Genomic DNA, 17,962 nt, shown 5'->3' on the forward strand with positions numbered 1-17,962 from the left:
TCATTGCGTTTCTAACCCTGAAGACAGTGGGTAGCCTGAGAGAAAGAGGTAAGCAGCCCATCAAATTAAAATCCAATTCCACATCATGATAGGAGCTGCTTGGTCATGTGAAAAGTAGTCATTGCCCAATATTGTGGAATGAGAAAGGACTTGCTTGTCTGGGCTATGCTGAGTCCCAGTAAAGGAAGACTAGAAGCCAGTAACAAGAATTGTCTGTCCCCTCTCTTTTTAGGATAAGCCTTGATTCTGCCAAAGGAAGGTACCCAGATAGCTCTGCTAACCTCTTTTTGAGTTTTAGCTGATTCGTTCTTGGCCACTAGTAAGACCACCCTGTGTCTCTCTCCTAGAAGAAATGGGCAAGCACCCATAGAGCTGTTGGATATATTGGGATTAATTTTGCCTCTCCTACCCCCAATGCCACTGTGCCGGATTTGTGGCTGAGAGCTTAAGAAATGATGGTCTCATTTAATTCCACCCAGCATCCCAGTGAGGAAGATGTCATTATTGTCCACATTTCACAGATGCAAAACTGCATTCCAAGAGAGATGAGGGAACTTGCCCAATGCCACACTGCTAGTGAGCACAGCACCCGGTTCTAGCAGCCAGCTCTTAGAGCTCAGCTCTCAGCCAAGAGGCTCCCCTGTAGTTTGGGGGCAGAGTGTCTGGGACTCCTTGCTGATGCTAATGAAGCCCTGGAGAGTTGGAGAATTGCCATCAAAACTTTCTGGAGCAGAGAAAATATTTAAGCTCCTCTTTGTTGTGGAACGATAATGTGACTTTTACATGGGCAGCCTCCCAGCAGCTTGAATGTTATTCCTGTTGACCTGCCATGGTGTCTCGTGCCTGTCTGGGAACTGCTCCAGAAACTTCATAGACACACAGGGGACATTTTTGTATTTTGAAAGAAATCACTTTGATTTTTACAGAGAAAATTTTGTTTATTAGTGATGATTGGAGGTATCTGTTCTTTTGCAAACTCTTGGAAGTGCCCATAACTTTAATGCCCAGTGAGCATTAAAGTATCATTTTAATTGCTTCTTAATAGTTACTTTTCTGCTGGAAAGTAAACTGGATTTTTATAAATCTTAGGGAAATTGACAAATTAGGGTGGTTGTGAGTTGGGATTTACTAACACATGACTACTATAATCAGGCTTTTTTCATTTCTTCTGTAACTCAAATCTTCTATAAATCCTAGAAGTAAAGGAATCAGTGTATGTACAATGAGTTTACTCAATGGCTTTAATAGGGAGACACTTCTATTTATCAGTTACTCCTATTTTTCATAACATTTTACATTTCATGTGTTATAAAAACACAATTTGGAGATGAATGTTCACATGGGATGTTGTGAGAAATCTGTGGCTGTGTCCTAGATTTATGAACAATGGATTGTTTTGAAGTCTAGATACAAATGCCACAAATATTCTGGCTACGGATACAAGTAGGATGGAGCAATTTGCATGCTGGCGGTGGTAGAAATTAGGCAGTAGAGAGCTTATTCAGTGCTGGGGTTCTCAGAGAACAGAAGGATATTCAGCCACACATACTGATTCATACCCTCTATTCTCCTAATTAAATAAGTTCAAGCTTTTATTTCATTGATAGTAGTTGATGAATTTCATTCATTTAGTCACATGATTTAGTACAATTCCATAATACAAGGAAAGCAGTAGATAAATTTATAATACTATACAAAGATGAAAAATATTTTTTCACCCCATAAATAAGATTTGTTTTCCTGGGTTTTAAGAATTTATCATAAGGCATTATGTATATACTTTTGATCCTTTAAAACCTTCAGATGTTGGCCAGGTGCAGTGGCTCATGCCTATAATCCCAGCACTTTGGGAGGCTGAGGTGGGAGGATCATGAGGTCAAGAAATCGAGACCATCCTGGCCAACATGGCGAAACCCCATCTCTACTGAAAACACAAAAATTAGCTGGGCGTGGTGGCACATGCCTGTAATCCCAGCTACTCAGGAGGCTGAGACACGAGAATTGCTTGGACCTGGGAGGCAGAGGTTGCAGTGAGCTGAGATCACGCCACTGCACTCCAGCCTGGGCAACAGAGCGAGACTTCATCAAAAACCAAAACAAAACAAAAATTCAGATGCTAGTAGAAGAAATGATAATAGGACATCCATTTTCACTGATAAAGAAAATGGCTCGATTTTCTTTGAAAGCTCAAATTTTTAAATTTACTTCATAAACAAAATCCTGGGGTCTCCTTTAATTTTGGTTGGAATGTTTTAATCTAAAGGCAAACTTTCTAACTTTCAAGGTGTGTTTTAAAGGCAGCTGGTATTGATTTAGTTTTTTTTTAATTGGATAATTAATGCCTCTAGAGTCATGTGTGTGCAAGTTAGAGGAGCCAATTGGGCAAATGTAACAAGAAAATTAACAGAATAATGGCTAGGAGATGACGTGCAGAGTAAATGGTAATAATGTTACTGGAAACCTCCTAACTTGCGCTGTTGCTGTCTGTGGCACCATTAGCTCAGGTGATGTCTGTCACCCTGAAAGCTGGGTGTACTTGGAACTGTTTGATTCCAAGAGCTTTTCCCCCTTGACAACCCAGTGTTCCTGTTGACCAGAGAGATTGGCTGAGAGTTCTTTTCAGAGGCACTGAAAGGTCTTGCTTAGCATTTCTGGGATATGCCCAAGCAGTCAGCCACCTTTATGGAAGGCTGCTTTTTTATTCAAAAGAGGCCATGGTTTCCTGCTGAGTATGAAGGGTTTATCAGAACATCTTTAAAAACCTATTTTTTTGTGTGTAGGACAACTTAATCGGTATTGGTTGTTGCTTTTTGGTACACTTTCTTTTGTCTATAGTAGTTGTCTCTTTGTACATTCAGGGGACATTTCCAGAGAGCCTGCTATGGGTGAAGAAAACCATAAGGGTTATAGGGGATGGGAAGTCCAATGAGATTTGAGGTGTACCCCCAGGGACCCTCCAGGATCCCTGGCACATTAGGGTGATACTCTAATACAAAATGAAATCTGAAAAGGGCCAGAGGAGAGGCTCTGGTAAGTTCTAGGGAACTTCTTCATCATTATTATCATTATCATCAAAGCCATCATCATCTACAACAGTGAACATTTCTTGAATTCAGGGACTGTGTTTATCTATTTTTAAAGAGCATCTCAGTTAATCTTCAGAATCCTTTGAGGTCAGCACTTTTGTCAATCTCATAAGGTGAGTGGAGAAAACAAAACTAGGGAAATTACGCAACTTGTTTGAGATAGACAACCGTCAGTGGCTGGAGCAGCACTCGAGCGCTGGCTGTGAGTGCAAACTCTCTCTTGGAGCCACTCTGCTATGATGCCTCCTTGGTGACTGGTGAAGTGGAAAGGCACGTAAAGGCAGAGAAAGAGAATACAGGCTATGTGGGTCCTGTGAATAGCAGTTTGTTTGGAGTATCTATGGGTAAGGGCTAAGAAGGGGGCAGGGATAGAGCCAGACTGAGGGCAGCTTTGGATTGGTTAATTATGACCTAATTCAGTGGGTGATTATGAAACACCTGCTGTGAGCAAAGTTGAATAAGATATGGTTTCTAGTCTAGGGAGGGGCCCAGACACGAACACAAGGTGGACAGTTCAGCATCACTAAAAAGCCTTGAGAAACAGGCAAGACCCAGTAAGGAGTTTAAGGATTGATAGGTTTTGCGATTATTTTTTCCTTGGCTTCCAAAAGAAATCCACCCACAGCCTGTTCTTTGCCCTCTTCTCTTTTTGCTTTGGTCGTCATATGTCCAGAAGATTTATTCTCATGGAATATTACTGATAGATACTGCGTTGATTTGATACCAGGGTTTTTTATTCTGGGATAGGACAGAAATAAAGTCATTTTGGGGAGGAATAAGGAAGGAAGAGAGACAAGGCTGGATCATCATAGACAGTTTAATTTTTAGGCTCTTTTTAAGTCTTAGACAGCTCTTTTATCTGTGACAGGATGTAATTGTTTACCCACAGCAGGGCCTTTTCCAGGTGTCTGCTGTCCTAAAGTTGTCATTATAATCAGTTCGCAGCACACCTTTCTGTCAAAAGCTAGAAATGAAGGTACTTTGGGCCCATTGTTTTGTCTGATGTGAATGAACCTTAGTGACAAACTCCTCTCTGGCTAACACCCTCACATCGGGGCTGCTCTGGCTTCGATCCCTTCTGGTTGTTAGAAGTCCTTGGCATCCTTATGCCCTCCTGGCTCAGATACACTACCCCACATTTTGGCTTCCCAGAAGCGCCCCGGGCAGTATGGTCCACGGTGCCTTGCATCAGCATGTGGGGATGACCCACTTTCTGGGTGCAGCACTGGCCGGGGATTGGTGGCCTTTCCTGTATTGATTCACGGGTGGATGCTCCATACCCTAGTTGGTCATTTAGGGTATGGTAAGGGTACCTGAGAGAATTAGGCTCCCTTTTCTTTCCCCAACCTCCTTCCTCTACTCAAAGGTGCACAGTACTCAGATCTAAGGGTGCAGGTGGGCTTAAACTAAAAATGCTTTAATCTGATATGTCTGGTGACAAGACCCTGATACCCTTTAAACAGTCTTTTCCAGAAAATAATGAAATACTAGTCAACAACCAGCATTTACTGGACACTTGCTCTTTGTTGGACCCTGCTGGTGGGCAGTTGGTATGGGCTCGACAGTGGTCTACCAGGGATCAACTCCCAGCTTTGCCACTCAGTAGCTATGGGATTTTGGAAGATCAGCTCCCCTCTCAGCCCCTTACTTTCTTTATCTGTAAAAGGTGTCTTTAAGTGCATGCCTCATCAAGCTGTAGAGAGCATCATATGGGGGTGACGGACCTATGGCATTTCACTTAGTGCATGGTACCTAATCAGCATTCCATAACTGTTAGTGAATTGAAATACTGCCAATAATACTTGCCATGGATATTATTATTATCATCATATCAATTTTATACATAAGGAAACTGAGAATCAAGGTGGTTAAGTGACTTGCTCAAGGACAAAGAATGGATAAGTCTCAGAGCTGGGGCTTGAACCCACCTCTTCTTAATCTGAGTCCATATATATATATATATATATATGCACAGAGCTTGGCTTCCCAGCCTGTGGAATAAGCTACATACAAAACTAGCCACGTATCAGATCTAGTTTAATGATACATGCACTTTCTCTTTATGTGGACACTGTGCAGCACAGTTGGTAACTTTAAAGATGGTGTTCAACGTATTAAAAAAAATCTCTTCTAGCCTCAGTTTCCCTACCTGTAAAATAAAGCTTGTGGGCTAAGGGAATCACCCAGATTCAGGACTTCAACCCAAGAGCATGGCAGCCCAATCTGGGGAGTCTTGGTCCCACTGGCTGTATGCATTTGTGTTTCCACTGATCTCTCTGAGTTTTTGTCTGGTTATTTGTATAATGGAGATAACATTTTCCACAACAGAGCAGTTAGAAGATTGGAAAGTGTGAGGAAAGTCCTTAACACATAGTAGGTGCTTAAACCATGACAGCTATCACTAAAATTTCCATGGCTTATCTACGTCCTGGAAGCAAGCCTTACCTTTCTTTTTTAACTTGATAAAAAAAAAAAGCATGTACTATGTTTTATTTAATGTTTACTTTCTAGTGCCATGGCACTTTGAAGGCTGCATTCCCTTGCCTGAGAAGCCCTTGAGGTGAGGAGCCTTGGGCCCTCCTGGGTACTTAGCATTGGCTCAAAAGCAGTTGATAGTGGTCCTAGAAAAGATACCCATATGCATCTACCTGGGAAAGTTGTAACATGAGTTAAATTAAGTCCAGTCTGCACTAACATTGTGGTTGAAAGTACAGAGCTTAATATAGATGCCAAGCACCCAGGAGGGCCAAGGCTCCCCACCTCTCAAGGGCTTCTCAGGTGCGGGAATGCAGACTTCAAAGTGCTGTGGCTTCCAGTGGCCACTCATCAGTGTCCACTGATCTCTCTGAGTTTTAGTTTGGTTATTGGTACAATGGAGATGTTTTTAGTTGTGTGACTGACTAGTTGTGATTAGTTATGTGCCTTCCAGCAGGTTGCTGAAACTCTCTGTGCTTTAGTTTCCTATGTATTAAGTAAGAAGCCTTTTCCACCTAGGATTGCTGTGAGAATTGAATGAGTTAATTTTCATGGGGTGCCTAGAATAGACCATGGTCCTTAGTAAGTTCTCAGTATATGTTAGCCTTTGTTATTCTAACCTAGGTAAGTACATTCAACAGCCCCATACACTTAGCAAGTGAGCAAAACTCAAGTTCAAGAAGGGTTCAGTATGTTTTCTGAATTCTGTAGCAGTGTTTGGCTGGAATTCTGTTTTCTCTCAGGTCCCATTGAATAAAATAAGCACTGACCACTCCACCATCTTCCTACTCTGGGCTCATCCTAGGGTTTCCTAGGATTTGATTCTTTTAAGATTAGCCATGGAAACATTAACAGAAGAGAAACAATACCAAGGGGGGTTTTGCTTGCCCATGTTTTTCTTCCATCTCTGCCCCTGTGTGGAGGTACCAGGGGCCATTCCCACCTCACGTCCCTCTGTTCACCTTCACCTGCTCCACTGGCCCGGGCAGCAGAATCACAGCTACCAATAGCCTTTGTCTGAAGAGTGGAATGCATGTGCACTGGCTTTGATTCAGTCTGCTTTGCTGAGTGAAAGTAGGGTGATGGGGTTTTTATTCTCTCTTCATTCTTCCTTCTACCCAGTTCAGAGGTGTTTTGCCCCAAGAGGAAGTTGTTTTCCTAATGTATTGGCTTCTGGAGTTCATCTCTTAATTCTAACTTTCAGTTAAACAATGTTTGTACATCAGAGGGTGAATGATACATGTAGCTATGTCTCTATCCATCCTGATTCATGGTCTGTGCTGCCCAAGGATATGGCAGATACACTTCCAAGAAGAAGAAATGAGCCTGTGGACCATTGCTGTTAGGATGAGAGGGGAAACAAGCCACATCATGCAATCACACAGACATCACTGCTCCAGTCACACTGGGGTAGGAGCCACGGCACTTTGAAGGCTGCATTCCCTCACCTGAGAAGCCCTTGAGGTGGGGAGCCTTGAGCCTTCCTGGGTGCTTAGCATTGGCTCAAGAGCAGTTGATAGTGGTCCTAGAAAAGATATCCATATGCATCTACGTGGGAAAGCTGTAACATGAGTTAAATTAAGTCCAGTCTTGTTGGGGAAGTGAGGGTGAGAATCCTATGAGGAAGAGGCAAGTAGAGGCAGGGAGCAGTTCTGAAGGAGACTGCTGGGCCATCCAGCCACTAGCCTGGAGTCATTGGGCAGCTCTAATGATTTCAGCCCGCACACCTGGCCTTGATCCCGAGGGCCTCCCACCTGGCACCCACATCTCCTTTGTGGGCAGTGACTTTCTGCTCTGGAATCTCCTTTGGAAGCCTCATTGGGAAAGTCATCCCAACTCATATTTTTTTTGAGGGGGGGGTCGTTTCATTTCTGCCTAACCTTAGATTGTATCAGCTGGGATTGTGTTTAAATGTTTCCTTCAGAACCACGTAGTTCTCCTATGTAAAGGTTGACTTGGTGGAGTCATTGCTGGGTCATCCACTGTTTGGTGAGTTGCTTTCTCCTATTTGAGAGCACATTGCCTGCTCTGTATGCAGTGCATAAAGGGACAGAAAACAGGAAGGGAAGCTGGTAGGCTTCATATTTGGATCTGGAGAAACAAGGACTTCTTTGGCCTTGACCATAACATTGGACTTCACAAGTGATGCTTCAGTTATTGCTCTTTAAGCACTAAATGTGTGAGTCAGAAGTCTAAGGCATAATTCTCAATCATCAGCATCAGTAACATTTGAGATGATGTTAAAAAGGTGCATTTCCAGACCTGCTATATGAGCACATTTGAGGAAATCAGCACTTTAACAAGCCCTGTAGTTATTTAGGTGTGAAAACTGCCCAATAACTTATGGCAGCTTTCGCAGACCTACTGGACCTCTTAACTTGTGAGTGTTGCCCTTCTGAATAGGCCGCAGGGGAATCCTCTGCTTTCTCCACAGTGGTTCTGAATCTCCTCTCATGCATCTGCCTTTTAGCACCTTAATACCCTCCACGGTGCCAAGACTTGCTTATTTGACTTTTAAAGAGTCCAAATCATTCAGGGCCACAGCTGAATCATCAAACTGGTTACCACCACTTCCGGTCAGAAAGAAATGGTGGGAAGTAAGGAGATAATTTTTTTCATGTCTCATACAATTGATCTCTGAAGACAGTTCCCAAAGAGGATTCTCCAAGATGATTTGAGCTCTAGCAGTCTGGTTGTAGTAAAAGTGTAGAGCATCTCAAATAATTTTAAAAGCCTGCATTCATTTGGGTGGATTCTGTTTTTATAAAAGAAGAGCATCTTCCAGCCATGGCTTACTCCCATAAGGAAGCCCCTCTCCAAAAAGTGATGTCTTACTAGGGCAGAGAGGGAGATTTCCAGATCAATAGATCAACAGTTATGCCCCAGCCCTACCACGACTGACTGCTAGGCCAATTCTGGATTTGTGAGATGTTCAGTCTCTTCTGATATTGTTATCTTGAGATGTTATAGTTGTAAGGGAGTAACATAAATACCTTTTATATGGTTGGTGGAATGCTTGAAAATAATTTACTAATTAAGGAAAGCTGGAATAAAGTATATGGGAAGCGAAGCCTTGTCCCCAAATCCTGGCCTGGCCCCTCTCCAACTGTGTGTTCCCAGGCGTATCACCTAGTCCTTGAGCCTGGAGGAGGCAGTCACAGAGCTATCATGAGGATGCAAGAGGCTCCTGGACTTGATGGTGCCTAGCATGGTTCCTCCTCACAGTAGCTTTTGTAATGAATGTTGGTGGCATCTGAATCCCACAAATTTAACTCATTAAGTCTCAGTTGAGCATCTGTGCAGAGGAAAGGGGATGGAGGAAGGGAAGAGGAGAGACTTTATGCAAAAGGACTAACCTCTGCTTTGCAGAAGAGATAAATATTCAACAAAGGAACACCAGAAGGGAATGAATTGATTGACTCTAAGTGAGTCCCACATGCACTCATGTTTCCAGGGAGATGGGAGTGGGAGGCCAAGGGTTCTTCATCCTTCCACAGAGGAGAGCATGAGGGGAATTACTGGCAAACATGATTCATCATAATTATAGACTATTCTTTTCCATTTAAAAAGCCACCGCTTTAAACATGGCTCTTGGCAATTACAAATCAATTATAACCTACAATCAGATCTTCCATTTTTAAAGTCTGTGTAGTCTCTAAGTACAGACATACATCATCCTTTTTTTTGTTTGTCTGAGGTCAGGAGTTCAGTAAGATTATTCAACCAGGGAGTCTAAATGAAGCTAACGGGAACTAATGATCAGTCAGCCCTTCTGACAGCAAACTGATGTCCTCATAAGGGATTATTTGTTATTTCTTCCAGGCAATTTCTTTCCTCACACCCCTGGCTGTTATTTGTGTGGTGAAAATTATCCGGCGAACAGACAAGACTGAAATTAAGGAAGCCTTCTTAGGTAGAGTATTCACAGTTCCTGCTTTAGGGAATGGGGCTGACCTTAATTAGATTATTACATTTAAGAAATCTCAGTTACACACAACTGGTTTTTTCTTTTGATCAAATTAAGCTGGAGAGAAACGAGATAACATGAAGATAAACTTTAAACCCAAAGAAGAGCCAATGTGCAGTCCGAAATAAAGGATGTTCAGAGGCCGCCTGCTGTCGCTGGCCGTTGTGCTGAATGCTAATAACACACCGTACACACCAGAGAGCTGTGCTGCTCAGGCGCAGACTCTGGGTAGCTCTTGGCAGTAAGGCAAAGTAAATCTGAAACTTTGTTACCACCAACTGTCCAGTCTCACAGTTTTGGCTAATAGACCCACATTATGGGCAATTCAGAAATCAACCACAGACTCCTTGACCAAACACTGTGGGCTAGAGGCAAAAATGGGAAAATGAGGGTGTAAAATAAAATAGATATTACAAACAAGCTCCATGACTCATCTTTAGTTTGAGGACATTTTGGTAGTTAAGTGCTCATTATTATGTGAAAAGTGCTATGATCTTTGTCATTGATTATAACATCCTTGTTATAACTTCTTCCCAAGCTGAGCCATGTCTGCATGGGACAAAAGTTTGACATTTTAGGATTAAATATGTTTTCCTGGTCTTCATGTTAATCAAATCTGGAGTAAATGACAGCATTAAGAGATGGCCAAAACTACTTGGCTTGTTTAGCAAACAAAATAAACTATCCTGTAGCCAGGTTTTTAGCTTTTTGACCATGAGCAAAACCAAATCAGGTTGATTTTTTTTTGTTTTTGACACATCACCTAAAAGTTACCCAAATCCTCAGCCCAAATTTTGTTTCAGGTGTGTTACATGGACTTACCATTCAATGAGTTTATAAGTCTGGAAAATGAGAGCCTTCACTTAAGGGTGTGTTTGTTAATTACTGTGCTTTGGGGAAATGAAAATGTAGCAAAATATAGTCCTCTCTTTTTCTTGGTAAGGAAGTGAGAGTGAGAGCTGCATGTAGGGGGTGTGGGACAACAAGCAGCTTCTCCCCTAAAGCCTCACAGAGAATGCTTCCTTTATAACCAGCCTTCTGTTAGGCCCTGTCTAGTTGAAAGAACAGAATCCCTCTCAAATTAGCTCAAAAAAATTAGGGGTTAAGTACAGGGCTCTGATAAGCAATCTCACAGACATCCAAGAAGAAGGGAAAAAAGTTCAGAGGCACCTCATGGAGACTGGAATGGGGAGCTGGGCCGTCAGGAGGGGAGCCCTCTTCTTGGCTCATGACCACTGCAACGTGCCTTCCTTCTTCTCCTGACACTCCTGGCCTGAATCCTCTGCCTCAACTTTATTTCTGCTGCCCCATGTCTCTGGTTTGTCCGAGGCTTGGGCCTGCAGTGATGGTGGCTTCTGCCCCAAATCTGTCTGCCTGTTGCCCACCACCAAGCTTCACTGTGTTTCTTGGTCCAGACTTTCTAGGCAGAGCCTCTGGCTGAGCTCATTCCTCCAGCCTGACCGCAAAAGCTGTGAGTCCCTGGCCAGCCTGTTGATGCCCTCACTCAGGTCAGGTGTGTACTGCAGGCTGCCCTGTGTGGCTTGGGCTTTTGGTCACAGGATTTGGTCTCCTCACCTGAGGTGAGAAAAGGGTCAGGTTCTCCAAGGAGGGCACAGGTAGGTGTCGCTCCACACATGGCTTGAGTGGCTGGGCAGTGTTGGGATGGATATCACTATGGTCTCCAAAAAGTGCTGTTAGGAGCCCTCTCAGTTCAGCTGGAAATCCCTTTAGTTCACGCTTTATTCTAGTGGCTCCCCTGGCATGGAGTCTCAAGATAAGTGACTGTGGGTAAGAACTATCTTTCATGGTTATGGTTCTCACTGACGGCTGGCTTTTGGAGTGGGGCTGCTGTTACAGCAGTAAGTAGCTCACAGTTACCTTCTCCAGACTTTTCATTCTCAGCTAAATCTCCCTTAGGGTGACATTTCCAAATCCAGCGTCATACTCTGTCTCCTATATGTTAACAGAGATGATGGAATGACTGGATGTTCTGTTTGCCTAAATAAATGAGAGCCTCCCCTATAAAAACGATGAACAGCTTCCCATTGTGTGCAGAGGTTTTTTTAAATCACTACTTTTAGGAAGCCTTGAAAGTAGGGGATGGGGAGGGTGATCTTTAAAAGCCAAGGACAGAAACCTAGTTGTAGATTTTCCAGTGTTGTCTGGAATTCAGGACTCTCAACCAGGAAGTTTAGTTCTCAGGTCCCTTCTTTACTCAGATGTCTTCAGCAGACTTTAACTGAGGCTTCCAAACCTGGATCCCAAGTGCTGCCCTCATCTCCAGGTAAATGTGGCCATGTCTGTGCATCTGGCGTTGGATGACGGGAGTGAGGTTTGCCCCATGCAGCACCGTGCTTTTAGGAATTCAGGCTGCAGAACTGTGTAATAGAGAACTCTGTTATAAAAGCATGATAGTGCTGAATTTCCTACAACAATAAAAGTAACGACAAAAGCACTCTAGTACCCTGGAACGCTTATAACCTGTAGTGTCCTTAGTACAGGCTGCTTACAAGCCAACTCACAGGACATGTTTCTTTGAATTTTTTATCAGACACAGTGTGGTTTGTCTTTTTGACTCTTCACTCAAACCCACAGTGCTGTGGGATGCTATAAAAACAGAACAGCGCTTATGAACCAGGCCCACTGGGTTATTGTTAATGAACAAGCCTTCCTGATGGGGGCCATTTATTTTCCTGTTTGTCCAGCCTTTCGTGGATCTGATCTCAGCACAGCCTTCTCTCTGGTATCAGTGAGGGGCTCCTGCATTGATCCCTGGAGGGTTGTGCTAATATTAAGCAGTTAGGGTTCCTTCTAGAATACTGAAATGACCTCCATGTTAAATATCATCACCAGCTTCCCACCTTTCTGTTTCCTTCAGGTGTTTGGATCAGACAGGAAAGTTGCCAACTTTTGGTGGTTATATCACATCTCTGCATTTTCTAGCTCAGCTATTTCAGACTTTTTAAAGAACTGCTCTGTGCTGCGATAAGCCCACCAGGCTCAGAGGCTGGGGAAATGATCCATGTGGCTGTTTATGAAGTTCACCAAGATCTATGTGGGGCGATAGGGAATCAGCTAGGGATGTTTGTTCCCAGAGAGGCCATGCTAGGACTGGGGTGAGTATGAGTCCAGCCCCACTGGGAAAACACAGCAGTGAGCCTGCCAGGCCGGACCTAACAGAGAAAAGACCATAGTAATTTCACAGTAAAATCACAACCTGTTAATTGTCAGGGTTTGTGGAGAGAATATGGCAAAATATCCCAGGGAATTTTCTCTCCAGTCTTGGAGAGAGGCCTCTCCGCAGTGCTCTGAGCTTGCCAGAGAGAAGGGAAGCTGGCATTTGAGGAAGGAAGGGTCTGTGTGTTCAGAATGCAATCAGTGGATCTTTCCAAGTTCCTTCATATTTAGTTCCAATTTCTGCACTCCTATTGCATACTCAGTGTTTTAATGGCAGTGCTGTGCTGCTGATTCACGCTCTGCTTTCTGAATCTGTGGCCTGTCCCTCCTTTCTGCCACACTCAGATATGGCCAGTTGCCCCCATCTCACACTTAGGTGATTTGTTTCCCTTTGACGAATATGTTCATTTGAATGTGTCCCTCCCATCCTCTCTGCTTCAGATGGCTTGTTAAAAGCAAGTGGGTTGTGTTCCCATCTCTGTGGCTCATGCTCTTAGTGACCATGTTGGCCATTCCACAGTACTTTCTGGTTGTAGAACAATACATATTTGTCTCTCTTGATGGGCTGTGAATTGCTCTAGGCAGCTCCTTCCCAAGAATGCCCCAATTCACTGCTATATTCTTATATAAATCTCAGCCAGTATTGAACAGTTAATATTTACCAAAGGGAAACGGTAGTGCACATGCTTTATTATTCAACAAAGCAGTGGAATGGGGCATCAATAGGTTTTTATTGCTTCTGCGAGGCATTTGACCTTCTATCACATTGATGGTGATGACTCTGCCTTTTGTGCACTCTCAATAAACCATAGAAGAGAGGTGCAAGATCTTTGCAGGGAAAGCTCTGTGACTCATGTTGCCTGCACCCTTTGGGACAATCTGTGCTGCATCCGGCAAAGTCTTCCCAAATGGCTTGGAGAAAGTCCCTGTGCTCTGTATGGTCAAATAATGTCTCTTAGAAGTTCTTGCTCTTTTAGATGGCAAAAAGCACTGCCTGGGCAGACTTCTCCAAACCCAGTGAGGACTTTGGACTCGGCACCTTTGCAGGAACAGTGATTTGCTTGATAACAAATGGACAGCTGTCAGCCAGTGATGGGTCAATAATGAGATAATTGCCAAATGGAAACGTCCTTTTCTGCAATAGGATTCCAGCAGCTGCTCTGATTAGAATTATGTCTGAGAAGGTTGCCAAGAGGAAATAAGAAAGTTATGTTTCTTGCTACCAGTAAAAGAAATTCTACATACTGTGGTGTTAAATCTGTTCATATCAGGCCAGAAAATGATAGATGAGCTCCTCTGTGATGGTGAAAATTTCAGTCAAGGAGGAGAGACACATTTCATGTCATGGGGCTTGGAATTTTATGAGCCACTCTCTGAAGTCCTCTAGCAACCCCAATGTATCTGTTTTTAAAGTATTCGTTCATATTTCTATGGTTGCTGAATAGTATTATAATGTAACAATGATGATGATGATGATGATAATAATGATGACTTTGATCTAAGAGCCAGCTTGTTACTTTTCTGTCTGTTGGTTTTGTTTTGTAGCGGTGTCCTTGGCTCTTGCTTTGAATGGAGTCTGCACAAACACTATTAAATTAATAGTGGGAAGGTAAGTTCCAAGAATAATGAAATGATGACTTAGACTATCAAGGTCATCTATATAGGAAGCTGGGCCAGAGGACACTGATGGGACAGATTTGAGCTCGTCTATTTCTCCCTTAAATCATTGTCCTTCTGAGCTTTCCATCCTTAGCACAGATCTTTCCCTCTGAATTACAAACCCACTGTTTTAGAAAGCAGGAGATCAATAGCAAGGAAATATCCACTGACCATACTTTCTTGTGGGACAAAGCTCACTGCTGGCATTTTCAGCTACTTCCACAGCAATCCCGGGGCCTCACTCTGACACACACAAACTTGTCAGTTTTGGCCTCTAATAAATAAATATAATTACTTATTTATCGTTCTCTTCAGGATGAAACATATGGATTGGCATCTGAGCCTTGGCTTACAGCACATTTCTCTTACGGCCCCTGCAAAATGATTTCTGTTTTGTATTTATCTTTCCTTCCCCTCTGACTGCTGTGGGGAAGAGCTGGTATCGGCAAACATTAGCAGTCAAAACATCTGAATTCAAGACCTAACTGACTCTCACTGTCTGCTGGCCTGGGACACATTAGATCCCCTCTCAGAACCCTAGTATTTATTTTATCTGCTGGGTGTAGGCCAGACATTGAAGGGGCAGGAGATAGATAAAGACCAGGCAGTGCATGGCCTGTTTCTGCTGTGTTCCCTTAAGTTTGTGTGCTTAGAGCTACCGCAGTGCCCTGACCAGTGCTCACTGTCCGGCCTCGCCCCTCTGAGGTTCTGGTGCATTAAGTGGACATCCATACTTGAAGAAACACTGGCTGAGTGCCAGAGAGATAGTACCCCAGCTGTTCTGGTAGATGGCATAGGCCCTACCTGAGCCACAGAGTTGAAGGACCAGTGATCAATGTATGTGAACTGTGACCTGGAGTGCCCAGAAAGCAGGCGCTGTGTTTCCAGCATTAGCAAAGCTTCACCCATGGTAGGTGCTCGGTGAATATTAGTTGAGTATGAATGTGAGGTGATAGGCCATCACCCACCTGTGTGAGGATCCTCAGCCAAGCGAGGCAGAAAGCGTGGGGTGAAGCGTGTTGGCACGAACTTCCATTCGCTGGTGTTCAGAGCTCATCTTTGCCCCTTACTGGTTGTGTGTGACCTTGAGCAATGAAGAGTCTTCATTTTTGCACGTGTAAAATACAGACAGCCCCAGGCTCTGCCTCAGGGTTCTCCTGAGGATTATATGGTACAACGGGTGTGTGGAGCTTAAGACCGTGTCAGAAGCCCAGTGTATTCAGAACTTACTGCAGCTGTGATTGCTGCAGGAGGCTTGACTTCAGGCTCAGGGCCACCTCGATGTCCCTCTGGGGGTCTCTTTCCCATGCTCTAGACCAGAGGGGCCAACCTGGGGCACTGTGTCCTCTGCATCATGGAACTGAGCTTTCAAGGTCACTCAGTGAGGCGAGGTGAGACCTGCTGTTTCAGGAAGGGCAGTGGCCGCCCACATTCAGGACACAGGGACACAAGGAGCCCAGAGTCTTGGATCCCAGAGGCAGCCTCTGAAATAGTGGCATGATAGATCAAGACAGGAAGCAACTTTTAGTGACTTTTAGTCCATGGGTGGCACAAAGCCTTCCCTTCCGCACTTGTCAAACAAGGAACCTGGGCCAGAGGACCCTGCTGAGGTGCCTCCTGTAAGTCATGTCACTTTATCCTCAGGACCTCACCTTTGGGTTGGTATTGATTTCCCCTTCTACAGATGTGGAAACTGAAGCTGGGGGAGACCAAGTGGCCTTCCCAAGGTCATAAAGTGAGTAAGTGGTAAGCGCGAGTGCCAACTCAGATTTTTCTGACACCAAAGCCTGAGCTTTTCCCCCAACGGCTGTGTCTAGAGTGTTCCGTGGAAAGCTCCAGTGTTGACGGCCAAGGGGGCTGAGGAAGGAGCTGGGAGCAGTGGGGAGTTGGGGGGGGGTCAGCTTGGGGTCATGTGTGATGGCAGCATTTTATATTGAAAATGTCCATGGTGTCTTTTGTAGACCTCGCCCCGATTTCTTTTACCGCTGCTTTCCAGATGGAGTGATGAACTCAGAAATGCACTGCACAGGTGACCCCGATCTGGTGTCCGAGGGCCGCAAAAGCTTCCCCAGCATCCATTCCTCCTGTAAGTTCATGGCTGGGATGATCTTAATGCCCCAGTCATGTTTCCTGGTCACTTTCTTTGGGAATTTAGGTGGAGAGAAAAGCACTGGTATGTGAATGTTAAGCACAGTTCATTTTTCTTCACTGTACAGCATTTGGCTTAGAAGCAAGATTATTCAACAGGAAGTAATAGGCCTAGGATGAGGATCTGGAGTTATAAAACATTGTATGTGTTGCTTTCATGAGCTTGGGAGAACGTAATATGTGATGCTTTACCCCTTGACAGTACGATTCAGGACAAGGGAATCCTCCATGCTCCCTGGGACCCTCCATTGTTCCATTCATTGTTCTCTCTAGTTTATTTCTTCAAATGAGGTGTTGCATGCATGTGTACATAAATATATAGCACATATGTATACATATATACATACATATAAATATACATATGCATCACTCCACACCCCCAGTATCTAGTCTGACTATAGATGTGTGAGCTCCTTAAAACAAAGACTGAATACTGTGAATTGGGAGAAGGGCAATGTAGCGGAAAAGGAAACAGGTCCATGAAGTCTAACAAATCCTGGCTCTGCCAGGTATTTGCTCTGGGACTTCACCTCCCTGTGCCTCAGTTCTTGCTGTGTAACATGGGAGTAAGAATGTCTCCATTAGAAATAGTAACACTTTTACACTGTTGGTAGGAGTGTAAATTAGTTCAACCATTGTGGAAGACAGTGTGGCGATTCCTCAAGAACCTAGAAATAGAAATTCCCTTTGACCCAGATCTCTCATTACTGGGTATATAAGGATTATAAATCGTTCTACTATAAGGACACATGCACACGAATGTTCATTGCAGCACTGTTTACAATAGCAAAGACCTGGAACCAACCCAAATGCTCAGCGATAATAGACTGGACAGGGAAAATGTGGCACATATACACCATGGAATATTATGCAGCCATAAAAAACGATGAGTTCGTGTCCTTTGTAGGGACATGGATGAACCTGGAAACCATCATTTTCAGCAAACTGACACAAGAGCAGAAAATCAAACACCACATGTTCTCATTCATAGGTGGCTGTTGAACAATGAGAACACATGGACACAGGGAGGGGAGCACTACACACTGGGGTCTGTTGAGGGGAAGTAGGGGAGGGACAGCGGGGAGTGGGGAGTTGGGGAGAGAGAGGATGGGGAGAAATGCCAGATATGGGTGATGGGGAGGAAGGCAGCAAATCACACTGCCACGTGTGTACCTGTGCAACAATCTTGCATGTTCTTCACATGTACCCCAAAACCTAAAATGCAATGCAATGAAATAATAATAATAAAAAGAATGTCTCCATTATGGGTCGGAATGAGGATTAAAATAAGTGGTGATGATCACTCACGTTTCCGGAGCAGCAGCTATGCCAAAATGATTACAGAAATTATCTTATTTAATCCGTTCAGTATGTGTAAGGCCCTTAGTATTGTGACTTTCAATAAACAGTAGTTATTGACATTCTTATGATCAGAGCTGAGGTTTCCTGA

General features: G+C 43.9%; 1 protein-coding gene across 6 annotated transcripts in view; it reads left to right on the top strand.

Annotated features, from left to right (window-relative positions):
* Positions 1-17,962, top strand: part of PLPP4 (phospholipid phosphatase 4) — a 126,420-nt gene that overhangs the window by 46,533 nt on the left and 61,925 nt on the right. The window contains exons 3-5 of one of the 6 annotated variants that reach the window (XM_003922143.4): positions 9,384-9,474; positions 14,251-14,314; positions 16,326-16,450. The exons of 1 other annotated variant lie outside the window; for it this stretch is intronic. In XM_003922143.4, the coding sequence (XP_003922192.1) occupies positions 9,384-9,474; positions 14,251-14,314; positions 16,326-16,450 (280 nt within the window). 4 more of the 6 variants (XM_074382970.1, XM_074382971.1, XM_074382972.1 and 1 more) reach the window with 4 other exon arrangements.

This window comes from Saimiri boliviensis, chromosome 12 (genome assembly GCF_048565385.1).
Source record: "Saimiri boliviensis isolate mSaiBol1 chromosome 12, mSaiBol1.pri, whole genome shotgun sequence".
NCBI classification, from domain to species: domain Eukaryota; kingdom Metazoa; phylum Chordata; class Mammalia; order Primates; family Cebidae; genus Saimiri; species Saimiri boliviensis.